General features: G+C 36.3%; 1 protein-coding gene across 5 annotated transcripts in view; it reads right to left on the bottom strand.

The window, feature by feature from the left end:
* The window catches only part of RAD51B (RAD51 paralog B), a 617,832-nt gene that overhangs the window by 561,089 nt on the left and 40,356 nt on the right, over positions 1–16,387 (bottom strand). For all 5 annotated transcript variants that reach the window (XM_047862724.1, XM_047862723.1, XM_047862725.1 and 2 more), the window contains 2 exons: positions 10,498–10,617; positions 9,261–9,444 (listed from right to left, as the gene is read on the bottom strand). In XM_047862724.1, coding sequence (XP_047718680.1) covers positions 9,261–9,444; positions 10,498–10,617 — 304 coding nt within the window. The remainder of the gene's footprint in view (positions 1–9,260; positions 9,445–10,497; positions 10,618–16,387) is intronic.

Below are 16,387 nucleotides of genomic sequence, written 5' to 3'. Positions count from 1 at the left end.
CTTCTCTCCCCCATGGGTTTCTGTTAAATTTCTCAGGATCCACATAAGAGTGAAACCATATGGTATCTGTCTTTCTCTGTATGGCTTATTTCACTTAGCATAACACTCTCCAGCTCCATCCATGTTGCTACAAAGGGCCATATTCCGTTCTTTCTCATTGCCATGTAGTACTCCATTGTGTATATAAACCACAATTTTTTTTTAAACCACAATTTTTTTATCCACTCATCAGTTGATGGACATTTAGGCTCTTTCCATAATTTGGCTATTGTTGAGAGTGCTGCTATAAACATTGGGGTACAAGTGCCCCTATGCATCAGTACTCCTGTATCCCTTTTACCTAAACTTTTAGAGGAATCATGTCCATGAAGTCCCAAGAAATTAAATAATTATGGAAACATTTCAATTAAGTAGTAAAAATAGACCATGTGTGAATTGAAAACTTGTATCTGCTACCATTTTGTTTTAAGACAGGAACATGAACTAAAGCTTAAAATATAATGATACACTTTATCATGGTGAAAAATAATGTGTGTCAAATATGGTGAAAATCAATCAGATATTTCACAAATGTCATAAAAGAGAAAGCTATAGAAGTCCCTAGTGTGATCAATCACAAAAGCTTTAAAAAAGATGTTAGTATAACAAAACGTCAGAGGGAGAAATGGCCCTGCCTTTGTCTCCTGCAGCTTACACATGCTCTGGATATTCTCCTCCTGAGTTACTACCTGAAAATCTCAAAACTTTGAAAGAGGATTCAAGTCACTCATGGCCACCAAATCTCAGAACTGTAACATCTTTGGGGGCCCTAAAAGTCCCTAAAATGTATAATTTTATGTGCTACATACTACTCCTTCTTCACTCCATGAAAAAAAGTTAGTGAAGAGTATTCCCTATATAAACTACTCCAAAGAGCTTCCTTTTGTGACTCTCCACAAAACTAATAAAATAAAATACCTAGATCTAAATCTTGACTGAGATCATAACATCTTGTTATACAACACTAATAAAAAAAGAACAAAATAAGGCCTTGAGAGATCAGTTTTTCTTCAAACTTGAGGGAGGATATTTCTTCTCACATGCTTCTAAATAAACAACTCATCTCCAGAAAGAAGGCATGAATTTAAAATTCAGGTTACTGGGGTGCCTGGGTGGCTCAGTCAGTTAAGTGTCCAACTTCAGCTCAGGTCATGATCTCAAGGTTCTTGAGTTCAAGCCCTGCGTTGGGCTCTGGGCTGACAGCTCAGAGCCTGGAGCCTGCTTCAGATTCTGTGTCTCCCTCTCTCTCTGCCCCTCCCTTGCTCACACTGTCTGTCTGTCTGTCTGTCTGTCTCAATCTCTCTCTCTCTCTCAAAAATAAATAAACCTTGGGGTGCCTGGGTAGTTCAGTCAGTCAAGCATCCGACTTCGGCTCAGGTCGTGATCTTGCAGTTCATGGGTTCAAGCCCTGCATCGGGCTCTATGCTGACAGCTCAGAACCTGGAGCCTGCTTCGGATTCTGTGTCTCCCTCTCTCTCTCTGCCCCTCCCCCACTCATGCTCGCGCGCGCGCTCACTCTCTCTCTCTCTCTCTCTCTCTCTCTCAGAAATAAACATTAAAAAAAATTTTTTTAATAAATAAATAAACCTTTAAAAAATGTTAAAATACCAGTTACTGAATTAACTTTTGAGGTTAAAATTTTCTGAACCCAAACTGAGACATTTCAGCTTTTTTAAAATTTGCCTCCACATTTTCATTATTATTTATATTAATATTTATGTTCATTCACATTTTCAGCGGTCATTAACATGCTGGTAGTGTTCATAAACTATCCAAATAAAATTAATTCTATAGACAAAAAAAATTAGTTGAAAATAAAAAAGGAAACACATTTCAGAAAGAGGAATCAGCAAGAGGCTAAGGATCAGTTAGGTTATGTTTCTTACCTTTAAGTCTTAAGCAACTTGCCTTTATAACTCAACTGGATAAAAACTACAAAACTGATTTTGAGGCTACTATAATGCAACATGAAATAAAACTTTAGGAATTTGACATTGACAAATTCTGAAGACAATAGCAATTTTTTAAAAAAAGACTGTTAGGCCAAAGCTTGAACTGCTAAAATAAAGTTTACTGATTAAACATACTTGGTAATTCTCTTTTCCTTGAGGTAACAGAAAGTTAAGACCAGAAAAGAAAGAATCATAAAAGATCCTCTAGCATAAGTGTTTCACTTGCTTTTTGTTGTTGTTTCTTAAGGAAAAATTAATGTATAATTAAAAAAACACACTCTGTTTGGGTACACAGTTCTGAGTTTTGACAAACTCACACACTCATGTAGCCACACTACAATCAAGATATTGACCATTCCCATCATGCCAACAAATTTCCTCATATCCGTTTGTTTTATTTTAATGTTTACTTTTTGAGTGACAGAGAGACAAAGCACAAGTCTGGGAGGGGCAAAGAGAGAGGGGGACACAGAATCTGAAGCCGGGTCCAGGCTCTAAACTGTCAGCACAAAGCCTGACGAAGGGCTCAAACTCTCAAACCACAAGATCACAACCTGAGCTGAAGTCAGAGGCTCAACAGACTGAGCCACCCAGGAGTCCCTCCTCATATCCATTTGTAATCAATCTCCTCACTTTCCCGCCCTGGGCCCCTGAAACCACTGACCTGATTCTCACTTTCATAGTTCTGCCCTTGGCAGAATATCATAAAACAAATCATATAAAATGTAGCCAGTTGAGTCTGGCTTCTTTCATTTAACACAGTGTTTTTGAGACTCATCAATGTTGTTTATATCAGTAGTTCATTCCTTTTTATTGTTGAGTGGTATTCTGTTATATGAATGTTCCATTATTTGAGTATGAATTTCTTTATCCATTCACCAGCTGATACACATTCATGTCATTTCTGGTGTTTGGTGACTGTGAATAAAACTACTAAAAATATTTTCATACAGATTTTTGCAGGGATATATATAATTTCTTTGCATATAAAAACATACCTAGGAGAAAGGTTGCTGAGTCACATAGTTAAAATGTTTAACTTTACAAAAAATTGCCAAAAGTGTTTTCCAGGGTGGCTACACCATTTAGCATTTCCATCAGCATGGATGAGAGTTCCAGCTGCTCCACACTTTGATCCGTATTTGGTATAGTCAGGGTTTTGGTTTTTGGTTTTTGAGTCATTCTAATAGGTGTGTAGCTTCAGTGTGATTTTAATTTACATCTCCCTAATGACTGAGCATCTTTTCATGTGCTTATTTGCCATTTGTAGATCTTCATTAAAGTGTTTATTCACATCTTTTGCCCATTTAAAAAATTACACTGACAGTGAGTTTTCATATTTCTATCTCTAGTTACCAGTCCTTTAACATGTAAGTCATACAAGCATTCATTATCTGCCAGACTGTGGCTTGTCGCTTCATTTTCTTAAAAGTGTCTTCAAAGAGTAGAAGTATTAATGCTTTTTATGGCTCATGTTTTTTGCATCATCTAAGAAATCTTTGCCTCGTTCAAAATGACAAAGACTTTCTCCTGTGTTTTCTTCTAGAAGTTTTATAGTTTTAGATTTTATGTTACAGTGGGTGATCCATTTGGAATTAGGTTTGTGTAATGGTACAAGGAATTGGTCAAGGGTTGCTTGTTTTTTACAGATATCCAATTGTTCTAGCACCATTTGTTGAAAAACTACCCCTTTTCTATTGAATGACCATAACTTCTTTGTTCAAAATTAACTGACCATCAATCTGTTTTCTGGACTCTATTCTGTTCCACTGATCCGGGAATCTACCCTATCATCAATACAATGCTGTCTTAATTACTGTGGCTTTATAGTAAGTCTTGAAATCAGAGAGTGGAATTCCTCTATACTCTCTTTTTTATAAATTGTACTGCCTATTCTCAGTCTTCTGCTTTTCCACATAAATTTCACAGTCGCCTTCTTGATTTCTACCAAAAAGCCTACTAGGATTTTGATTAGGACTGTGTGTTAAATACATAGATCCATTTGAAATGAAATGACATCTTGACAGTATTGAGTCTTCAGTCCATAAGCATGATATGTTTCCATTTATCCAGATCTTCTTTGATTTGTCTCATCAATATTCTGTAGTTTTCAACATAAAAATATTACATATATTTTGTTGTATTTACCACTAAGTATTTCATGTTCTTGGGGCTCTTATAAAAGTCAATTTCAATTTCCAATTGTTCATATCTAGTAGCTTTTGGTTTTTGTGTTAAATCTTTGGGTTTTCTATTAAAAATATATCATCTAAGATGCACCTGGGTGGCTCAGTCAGTTAAGCGTCCGACTTCAGCTCAGGTCATGATCTTGCAGTTCATGGGTTTGAGCCCCGCATCAAGCTCTGTGCTGAGAGCTTGGAGCCTGAAGCCTCCTTCAGATTCTGTGTTTCCCTCTCTCTCTCTGCCCCTCCCCAATTCCTGCTCTGTCTCTCTCTCTCAAAATTAAATAAACATTAAATACACACACACACACACACACACACACACACATAAAATCTATGAATGAAGGCAGTCTTATTTCTTCATTTCTAATCTGAATGCACTTAAATTCTTTTTCTTGCCATATTATAGTGGCTAGGATCTACAGTACATTGCTGATCAGAAATGGTACGAGTGGGCTATCTTCCTTTCTGACCGTGATGACCTGCCCACAAGAACATGGCCCTTGGCAAAGGACCTCCTGCACCCATCCCTGGAAGAGAAGAGGAAGCACAAGAAGAAACACCTGGTGCAGAGCACCAATTCCTACCTCATGGGTGTGAAGTGCCCAGAGTACTACAAAATCACCACCGCCTTTAGCCATGCACAAAGGGTGGTTTTGTGTGGGAGGTGCTCCACTGTCCTATGCCAGCCAACAGAAGGAAAAGCAAGACTTAACAGAAGGATGATCCTTCAGACAGAAGCAGCACTAAAAGCAACCTGAACCAACATGAGTGGGAAACAATCCAATCAACAGATTTGGGATTTAAAAAAAAAAGAGTGGGCTTTCTTATCCTTGCTCCCAGTCTTAGGAAGATTGTACTTTACCATTAAATGTAAGTTAAGTATGATGTTAGCTTAAGGTTTTTGCAGATACCCTTTATCAAGTTGGGAAAGTTCCCTTCAACTCCTGCTTTGCTGAGAATTTTCATCATGAATAGTTCTGATGAGTTTTGTTGACTGTTTTTCTTTCCTGCATCTACTGAGATGATCTTTTTTTAATACATTGATGTGATCAGTTTTATATTTTAATGTTGCATTTAAAATCTACCTTGCATTACTGAAATAAGCTCCACTTGGTCCCTTCTTATTTATTGCTGAATTTAATCTGTTAATATTTTGTTAAGGATTTGTGTGTTTATGTTTATAATGGACACTGGTGTATAGTTTTCTTGTACACTTTCTGGAAGATTTGTAGAATTGACATTTCTCCCTTAAATGTTTGGTAGATATTACCAGTAACACCATTTGTACCTAGACTTTTCTCTGCGAGATATTTAACTACAAATTCAATTTTTTAAACAGATATAGGATTATTTTCATTATTTCTTCCTCAAAGTTTGCATCTTTCAAAGCATTTGTCCATTTCATCTCAGTTATCAAACTTAGTGGAATAAAGCTACTCATAACATTCTCTTATTATCATTTAATACCTATAGGATCTATAATGATTTACCTCTTTCATTCCTGATACTACTAATTTGTTTCTTTCTCTTTTAGTTTCAGTAAAGCTTTATCAATTTTATTGATCTTTTCAAGGTACTAGCTTTCTATTTCATTGATTTGTTTTCTCTATTGTTTTTCTGTTTTCAGTTTCATTGATTTCTACCCTTATCTTTATTATTTCCTTCCTACTACTTATTTTGAATTTAATTTGTTCCTTTTCTATTTCTTAGAAGCTTAGATCATTGATTTGTAATCTTCTTTCTAGGATAAATTTCCCTATAGGTACTGATTTAACTGTATTTCACAAATTTGGTATATTGTATTTTCCTTTTGATTTACTTCAAAACATGTTCTAAGTTTTCATGATTTGCTCTTTACACATGGGTTATTTAGAAGTGTTTTACTTAATTACCAAATATTTGGGGACTTTCCAGATATGTTTATATTAGCGATTTCTTTCTTTTTTTTTTTAATGTTTATTTATTTATTTGGGGGAGGTGTGGAGAGAGAGGGAGAGAGAATCCCAAGCAGGCTCTGCACTATCAGTGCAAAGCCCAACTTGGTGCTCAATCTCATGAACTGTGAGATCATGACCTGAGTTGAAACCAAGAGATGGACATTCAACTGATGTAGCAACCCAAGCATCCCTGTATTAGCGATTTCTAATTTAATTCTTCTTGTGGGTCAAAAACATACCTCATACCATTTCAGTCTTTTAAATCTGTTGAGTTTTATTTTACGGCCCAGAATATAGTTTATCTTGGTGAATATCTCATGTGAACTTGAAAGAAATGCATTTTCTGCAGGCAGTGACCAGAATGTTTTGTAAATGTCAATCAGATCAAGTTGGTTATGTTATTCAGGTCTTCTGTCCTGGATTTAATTGGCTAATATTTTGTCTATTCTATCAGTTACTGAGAAGATTGCAATCTTCATGCATACAGGAATGCTGGCATACAAACATACATACATATACAAACATATACAATGTGACAATCAAAATTAAATACAGATTATAGTTTTAAGCTTTTCTTCACATATTAAAAGTACTGCATGTTCACCAAAGAGAAATTTTAAAATTCAATACAGTACTCATCCCACCACCCAGGTTGGTTTTACTCTTTACTCTTATTTAAATGAAATGATATCTAGAGTGTCAAAGTACCAGGCATGGTCCTGGCTCTATTCACCATCTCAGACCCACAGCCAGAGGGCAGGCTGGAATGCTTGGCTTCCCACCCACTCCTTGGAGGACATCAGACATTCATAGTTCTACTAAACTGAAATAAAATCTTTTCTACTTCCAAGATTAAGAATTTTAAGAATTCGTTCTCTTCCTGTAAGATGCCAGTATAACTAAGTATAGCTCCTATCTGATAAGACATTCTGCTAATATTATATCTTAAGACTCTTAGAAGTAACAAACAATATTAAATATAGGATCCAAATAAGGTTAAAAGCAAATATTAAAATTTAAGTGGAGTACCAATATATATAAAATTCAAGTCCAAAGAGAAAAGCAACATCTGCAATTCATACATTCAAAAATATTTACTGAGTGCCTACTGTGTGTTAGGCATTGTTCCTGCTCCTAAGAATAAAGCACTGAACAAAGTAGACAGTTCCTAGGACCATTCTGTGGGGTGGAGGAGACACACACAGTCAACATAAATATATAACATCCTGGATGGTGAAAATTATAATGAAGAAACATAAAGCATAATAAAGGAAATGGGGAGGCAGGGAGTGTGGTTAATACTTACATGGTCAGGAAAGTCCTCATTAATAAGATGACAGGACAGAAGAAATCATACAGATATTTAGAGGAGAAATATTTCAGACTGAGGAATAACAAACACTTCCTGAGGAGGGAGTGTTTGCTGGAATGTTTGAGGAACTATAATGAGGCATACCATCTGCAATTTTGAAAGGGATAATAAATTAGCAACATATTGTTTTAAGCTAGTTAGTTCTGTGTAGAGCCACCTATTCAAAGTACAGTACAAAAACTTAAAAGTTCATGATTTTTCATTTAAATGAGGAAATAAGGCTAGGAAAATCCTGACACTTCCTAAAGGAAATATTTTTCAAAATCCTTCTAAAACCAATACTAACTCATCACAAAAACCAATACCATCCTGTTTTACAGAAGTACATACCCTATTTATATATTTATCTCTATAGAGAAAAACAAAGGCAAAGACAGAGAGACATGGGAATGATAAGTACTTATTCTTTCAGAGGGTGCGATTAAAAACAAAAAAAAGTAGAGCCCTTTTCTCACTCAGGAAAATAAATTTCCTCAGAAAAGAATTGAAAAACATTAACCTACAATTACTATTTAAAAGCAAACAAATACAACTTTTAAAAAGTAAATTTTCATATTTTACATAAGATTAAGTCAAGCAACCAGCATGAATTAATAAAATAAGTACATATACTTAACTTTTCCATTCAATCAAGTAACTTTACAAAATATTTTTAAATTCCCTTGGCCAGGGAAAACATGGATTTGAATTTATCATTTTAACCTACTACAATAAAACTTAAAAGATGAGCGTCATCCAGGATAAATTTTACAGCTCTGGACTTTACCAGGAATTACATCATATAATCCAAAATATGAATTAGAAAGCCATTAAGAAATGTAGACCTTTTTGTATGCCACATGTTCTCCTTTGATTTCTTGCCTGGGTTTATAAATCTCCAAGGCTGCGTGGTAGTTTACAGTCTTAGTACATATTACAAAGATAGATCCAAGCTTTTAATTTTCCAAACACAAATCTAAAAATTATAATATCATAACCAAATTTTATATCAGTTTAAGGAATTTTCTTATTTTCTGTCAAGATGATGTCTGGCTAAAACTGAAAAGCCTGACAATACTAAATGCTGGTGGGGCTGCAGAACAAGCAGAACTCTCCCATGGGCTGCTAATGGGAAAGCCATCGGTACACACTTACATCTGGTGGCTTACCAACCACAAACCCTTGCAAAATGCCCACATCTTCAGATTTCCTCATCACAATTCCCACTGTGGAAAGTGGTGTCAACAGCCATCTCTCAAGGTTTCCTTACTGACACTTTCATTACTGTCACTCCCAACACTCCAAAACGTCATAGTCAACCTCTGGTAATTTGGAACCAACCAAATCCTACAGTGTACAAGACAGCACTGAACACAATAACATAATATCTCAAACTAAAATATTTCTAAAGCTGACAAATATGCCATAAAAGAAACTACAGAAATAAACATAGGCAATTCCATGTAATTCTAATAGTTAATATTTACCTCAGTGTGGCAAAGTAATACAAAACATACACAGAGTCAACAATGAGGTGTAAGAAAAGGATTGACCTTGGGAACTTTTACAAACAACATTCAAATCTGCCCCAGACTCCAACTGTGAAAAAGATAAAGTAATCTCAACAGATGAACAAATTTAAGAAGATGCTGATATTTACTATAGTAATTAGTACTATTAACATGTCATCTGTTCTATATTTTCTTCTAATTATATTACTTGATATTGTAAGTCAGCAAATTTAACATAAAAGAAAAAAAAGGGAAAGAAAAAAAGAGAGAAAGAAAAAACTTACCGGGATTGAAAATTCCTCAGCCAAATACTTCAAGGTGGCAGCTTCTCTGGCCAAGAACTTATTTCTTTCTCTCATGTTGCCCTGAAGTTGTGCATCAAACTCCTTTCTTACCACGGAAGCAACAGAGTCAATAATTACAAGTTTAACTCTCTTTGAAATAATTTCTTCTTCCAAAGATTCAATTCTGTAAAAGTAGAATTTGTAAAACAGTGGATAAATTTAAAATATAATATAAAATAGGGTATTTCAAAGATTAATCAACTTAAAAACAATGACAACAAATTTTTCCTCCCTCATTTACAGTAATGATTACAAGTATTCAATGATCATAACTTCATAACTTATTTCCAGCTCTTCTATACATATTGCACTCTTTTGAAAATGGACCATAATGTTTTCATCTAGTTTAATTCTCTGGTTCTCCTACGATACTGCTAATTTTAGGGTAAAACTGCTTGTCACAGCAAATCTCCAAAATGGCCCCCATTTATTCCCACCTTGTAATGACAGCCTTGTGCAGACCCCTCCCATATTTACCAGGATTGGTCTGTAAGACCAATAGCATATGACATAATGATGGCACGTCACTTCTGAGAGTAGGTTATAAAAGACTACAGCTGCCATTTTGGGCTCTCTTTCACTTGCCACTCTCTCAAATCACTTTCTCTGGGGGAAGCAAGTTGCCATGTTGTTAACAGTCCTATGGAGAGACCCACCTGGTGAGGAACAGAGGTCTATGGCCAACAGCCAGCAAGGAAGGGAGGCCTTCCAGAAACTATATGAGTAACCTTGGAATTATCCAAGATTCTCCAGCTCCAACTGAGCCCTGAGATAACCATAGCACTGGCCAACAGCTTGACTACAACCTCTGGTGCAACCCTGAGCCAGAAACGCTCAGCTAAGCCACTCCCAGATACCTAACCCTCTGATACTAGGTGAGACAAGACACGTTTGCTCTTCTAAGTTGCTGAATTTGGGGGTAACCTTTCAATGAAACAAAAGTAATCAATATACTACTTAATTAACTAAATCTAAAACATTTCACTCATTTAATGTTTTCTTTTTAAAGAAACATTTCATGCAATAGGCTGTAGCAAATAAAGAACACTGAAATAATTTATTTCCCATAACCCTAATACATATGTAGACACTTTTTTCACTCAGAAGCTGAAAGCATAAAAAACAAGAAATATATCTTCAAAGTATTACTAAACTACCAAAATCTAAAGCAGCAAACCTTTGTAGAACTTCATCGCAGCTGAGTTCCCGATAAAGATGAACCTTACTGCTTGTCAAAAGTAATTTTTCTTCAGTGTTAAAATATCTGGGAAAACGAGATTCTGCTATCTCAACCAGTCTGTGGGGGGGAAAAATAGCGCAAGTGAAAATAGTTAATGACATTCAAGGCCACAGTGCTGAACATCTAATGAATTCTACTTAGGAAATTCATAAGCCACAAGTAACACTAGAACAAAAATAGAGCAGGTATAAGCAAAATGCTTTAATATAGAATTTTAAAATGTAAGCCATCCCCAGGGCGCCAGGGTGGCTCAGTCAGTTAAACATCCGGCTTTGGCTCAGGTCATGATCTCACGGTCCGTGGGTTCGAGCCCTGCATCGGGCTCTGTGCTGACAGCTCAAAGTCAGGAGCCTGCTTCAGATTCTGTGCATCCCTCTCTCTCTACCCCTCCCCTGCTCACACTCTGTCTCTCTCTCTCTCTCTCAAAAATAAATAAACATTAACAATTTTTTTAATGTAAGCCATCCTTTATGAGCACTAAGAGAGGTTAGCAGTAAGAGCATTGTTTTTTAATAATTGATCACTTGACTAACAGCTATAAGACATGTTTAGTAAATAAGAAAAATGATTTCATCATCATGAATAAAAGAAATATACTTGAACAAATATATAATATTATCATTCTAACAATCAATTATCAGTTAGTCTCCATGTCTCAGAACAGAAAAATATACTTTCTCAATTAAAACTTAATACATACAAAATAAATCGTATCCAATAGCTCCTTGGTAAACAGGAAATTATTTTCTAAACAAATGGATGTTGTCCAATATTTCCTGAATAAACAAAACATGATTTTCTACCTATTGAATTCTGAACTCAAAGCTAGATCTGATGCATGAAGTAGGCCAAGTGCAGGAGAGTGACAAGGCAAAACAGATGTAAATATCATCAGTAATAGTGTGAGACGTGGAGCTCAGTACTAGAAATTTCAAGTGTTTCTGGCTAAAAATATAAAAATAAAAGTGTAAATCTTTGAGTGTAACTGTCTCCTATTTTAGATGATACTTTATCAGTCTGGTATTTAACCACCCAAGGATATCTGAGAGGAAGGACTATAAACACAAAAATCACTCTACACTTTATGCTCCATTTAAAGACACAAAAGTACAAAGAACAAGTGTTTTCACTTCTAGTTAATGAGTCCCAAGAAGAGGCTGAGAACTTTAAAGAGAGAAACAAAATAAGTTCCTCACATATATTATAATCAGAAATGAAAAAAGAAAAATCTAAAACAGAGAAATAAAAGAAAACTGGTCAAAAATATTTTTTAAAAGTGCATTTTATACAATTTGAAAAGAAAAGCATCATTGGGTTGAATAGGAAGAGGAAAAATTACTTTACGAATAGATGTGTGAAGGGCAAGAACAAATGGATCAAATGAGCACTCAGGAGAAGTGCACAAGAGAGAGACAGGCGGGGTGGAATAAAGGAGGAAACAAGATAAGCAACAAAAGCGAAAAGAAATGAGATGACACTGGCAAAGGCAGGACAGGAAAATTTTAAGGGTTTGGGGAAAATGTGTAAACTTCTTGATTAGGGTAACTATTTGCTGAATTCAGAGCTGGTCAGAGAAGTCAACAAAAGCTCTGACACTTGGAAGCCACTGATTTTTAATAGGATAGCTATGGCAACGTCTGCCAGAAACATGAAAGTTTTCCAAAACTGGATGTCCAGTGGATTAAGTACTGAGTACTTCTCTCAGTCAATGAGAGAACTGAACAGCTGACAGACAAATAATTTTCTGGCTTCAACCCTAGGCTGAATTTCAACTGGCGGCTTGAGTGTTAAAAGGCTCTGGAAGTCATTACTGCTCTCTCCTTCCATTAAGGCCCCTCAGAAGGAAGATGGTCAATGTATGGACACAAACTGACTTTACTCAGTTACCGTGCTAAATAACTGTACCAAATGGTTATTCACATACCAATATGCTATAATTTTCTACGATCAGTTTCTCCAAGTGTTTTTAATTTTAGAAAAGTTCTCTAAAAAATATATAAATCAAAACCTAAATACAAATGTAGTATCTATATGCCTCACACTAATCATAGTGATCTCTTGTGACACTCTTCATCACAAAGATCTTTTCTGATTAGAGTAACAGAAAAGATCCTATCTTTTGCTCCCAGACATTAATTACATAAAGTTTGAAACTAATGCCATCTAGTGGACCTCTATTTTACTGAAAGTATTCCTTTCAAGTATGTACTTAAGATTCATTCATTTGACACGTATTTATTGAGCATCTACTATATGCCAGGCACCATTCTAGATGCTAAGGATGTGACAGTGAACAAAAAAACAAATAAACAAAACACAACTTCCCTCATGGAACCTACAGTCCACTGAGAGAGACAAACAAATTAAATATATATTATACATCAGGTAATAAGTGCTCTAAACAAAATGAACCAGGATGAGGAAACAGATTGTTACCTATGGAAGCAAGTGCTATTTTATGTAAAGTGGCCTGGGAAAGCCTCTTTAATAAGGTGAATTTGAGCAACGGTTTAAGGGAAATGAACCATTGGATATCCAGTGAAGCAGTGCATAGGAAAAGAGAATTATATATAACAAGTGCAAAAACCCATATGTGAGTAGATGCCTAAGGTTACTGAGGAAAAGCAAGGAGGCTAATGTAGTTGAAACACAGGAAACAAGAGGGAGAATAAAAGGAAATAAGGTCAGAGGAAATAAGACAGGGGCCAAGATCACACAAGATCCTTAGGTCTGTGGTATTTTGTTTAGATATTTAGTAAAATAGGAAACCTAGAAGTAGAACTGACATGATCTGACTTCTTTTTGCTTTAAAGAGTCACTCTACCAAATGGAAAAGAGGCTGTACACAGTGAAAGCAAGACAAGCTAATACCGTAGTCCAAATAAGAGATGATGGTGACTTGACCTGGAGAATAGCTCAGCTAATTAGAAGTGAACTCAAGGTGTAGTTCAAAAAAGGAGCTGGGGACACCTGGGTAGCTCAGTTGGTTGACCGTCTGACTTCAGCTCAGGTCATGATCTCACAGTTTGTGGGTTCGAGCCCGGCATCGAGCTCTGTGCTGACAGCTCAGAGCCTGGAGCCTGCTTCAAATTCTGTATCTCCCTCTCTCTCCATCCCTCCCCTGCTTGCACTCTGTCTCTCAAAAACGAATAAACATAAAAAAAAAAAAAATAGGAGCTGAAGGGAATTCTTGGCTAATTGGATGAGCATCTGGAGGAATGGAATTACCATTCATTGAAGTGGAGAAGACTGGATTCGTTCCAGGTTTTTGTTATTAGTTCCCCCTGTTACTTCACAGCTCTTGTATAAAAGCAAAGTTAAAAGCTTTACATTAGTGACCACATGCCAACTTGAAACAAAACACATGCTCAATGTAAAAAAAAAAAAGTTTTCCAAAGTTCTAGTTGAAATATAACATTATAAATGTGCTGAAATATAAGTTTATGGTTTCTCAAAGCTTCTCATACATGTGTAATATTTTCCTGTTCATTTATTCAGTATGTATTTGTTCAGCACTGTGATACAAATATAAGAATGTGAATCTATTAGTTCCTTACAGATTCCAGAAAATTCCAAAGCTTTATTTTAGTACTAAGTACTTATTTCTAATTTCATTTTCTAACATAGAGCCTCTTCAAGATCTCCCTCCTCACTAATTCACCTAGATTCACAAATGATAAGGCAGCTGAAATTAGACTAAGGAAAACCTACCCAGTCTCATGAAATCATCTCAAAAAATGGGAAGAGGGAACTGATCTCCCCTATTGTTTGCCCCCTAGGTCAAAGATCCTGGATTCATGCCAACAAGCAAAAGAAAATGGTCCTAAGACCACACCGATAATTGCCTTCATACTGAGTTAAAGTCATGGCTGGCCACTACCACTACATGCCTCCCTCCTGATACACTGAAATTCAGAAGGAGTGACACTCTAAATAGTCTAGTAGGAATTGGAGGGCATTGGCTGCGGGGTGCTTGGCGCCTTGAGAGGTGCCATGCGCTCTTCAGGTCTAAGCTTGGCCACTGCTCCCACACAGTACCAATGCAACACACACCTCTCCTTTGTACAGTTAGTGTTAATAGTTACAGTTTCACATGTTTGTGATTATTTGATTAATGTCTTCCTCCCCTGTTGAACCAAATATTTCTTCCTAGTTTTCAAAGCTTTTCTGATTTCATGACAACTCAGGACTACCCACTTTTACCTCCTAAATTTCCAATCCTGTATTCCACCTCCCCAGGTCCACACCTTCCAGAGTCCTGGGCCCCATCTCTTGTTTCAATCCCTCAGTTTTCCTGATACACAAATCCATTTGTATTTCTAAGACCCAGTTTTATCTTCCTTTATCCATTTTATTTCTCCCAGAATTGTATTTTGAAAACCTCTATTACTATTTACCATCCATATCACCCTCTGTTTTTATTCTTAACTTTTGGTTTCATCTTTTCCTAATTATCTCCAATAGGGATAATACAGTATTCACTCAATTCACATATACTAGAATTCTCATGGTTGCCAAAATTTCTGTACAGTTCACTAGATTAACCTACTTATCTATATTCTCAAAGTATATATAAGCAGAGCATGTCTAAGACTGTATCAGATCTTAAGCATAAGTCCAACAAATAAAAAGACTTTTCTGAATCAGTCAGAAAGGGGGACCCAGAACTCTGCCTGCTTAACATTCTCCTCCCCTCAAGGCAGTCCCCAAATACCTGAGGGTTTAGTACCAGACTCTACTATTATATAATTATTAATCAGTCTGGAGATATAATTTCAGTCTATGGTAAACAAATATGCTTAACACACTATTTTAGATTATCTTCTCAAAGACATGTAAAAATAAGCTAGTGTATTGCTTTAAAAAATAGAACTAATCTTTCCAAAGTGCTTTTAAGTACATTACCTGCAAGGTTTTCTCTTTTTGTTTTTAAATGCATTTTAAACTTAAGTAATTTTTATTCACCCCTCTTTTTTTTCTCCCTCCTTCTTGGTAAAAAGGCTGTCTAGCAATTTATTAACCAAAATTATTTTCCACTTTTTATCACTCATCCTAAATTGTCTGTATGTAAATCCCTTTTTTTTTTTTTTTGAAAGAGACAGAGAGAGAGTGTATGTGTGAGCAGGGGAGGAGGTAGACGGAGAGAGTCTTAAGCAGGCTGCACACTCAGCACAGAGCCCAACACAGGGCTCAATTTCCACAACCATGAGATATGACCTGAGCCTAAATCAAGAGTCGGAAGCTTAACTGACTGAGCCACCCAGGTGTCCCCAGACAGCTTGCTTATAAGCACAAAATGAAGACACTGCTACATGCAGAGACATACAGAAAGCTAAAACATATTCCTTTTTGGGTCTCTTATTTTCACGCTTTTACTTCTTCTCTAAGTCCAGAAACTATCCCATGATGGCAGACACTATTAATTACCTATCAATATCCATTTCCACTTCTTCCTTGCTATGAGAACCCAATTTTATTCAGGCAGCAATGTTAACCAGACCGGGAAACTCAACACGCTTATTATGTATATCAATCTTTTTCCCCTCATTCCCCATCCTCCCTTGCCTATGGGGGTGGCCCGGTGCAAAATGTGCAGGATGATTCTGGAGGATGAAAAGGAAATCAGCAGAGGGGAAGGGGCAGCTGTTCTGGGAAAAAACACATTTTCCTGATAAAACATATAGCTAGCCCTTTCCCTTCCCACTGCCTGTATGGGATGTCTAAAAACGTAGAAGCCCTAGGTCTCTCTGTCATCACTGCACAACAGAACCAGCGCCTGCAACCACCTACTCACTGTTGGCTGGGTATTCAGTTACTTGCAGCAGAA

The sequence above is a fragment of the Prionailurus viverrinus genome, chromosome B3 (genome assembly GCF_022837055.1).
Source record: "Prionailurus viverrinus isolate Anna chromosome B3, UM_Priviv_1.0, whole genome shotgun sequence".
In the NCBI taxonomy this organism is placed as follows: domain Eukaryota; kingdom Metazoa; phylum Chordata; class Mammalia; order Carnivora; family Felidae; genus Prionailurus; species Prionailurus viverrinus.
This window is presented reverse-complemented; position numbering and strand designations above follow the sequence as displayed.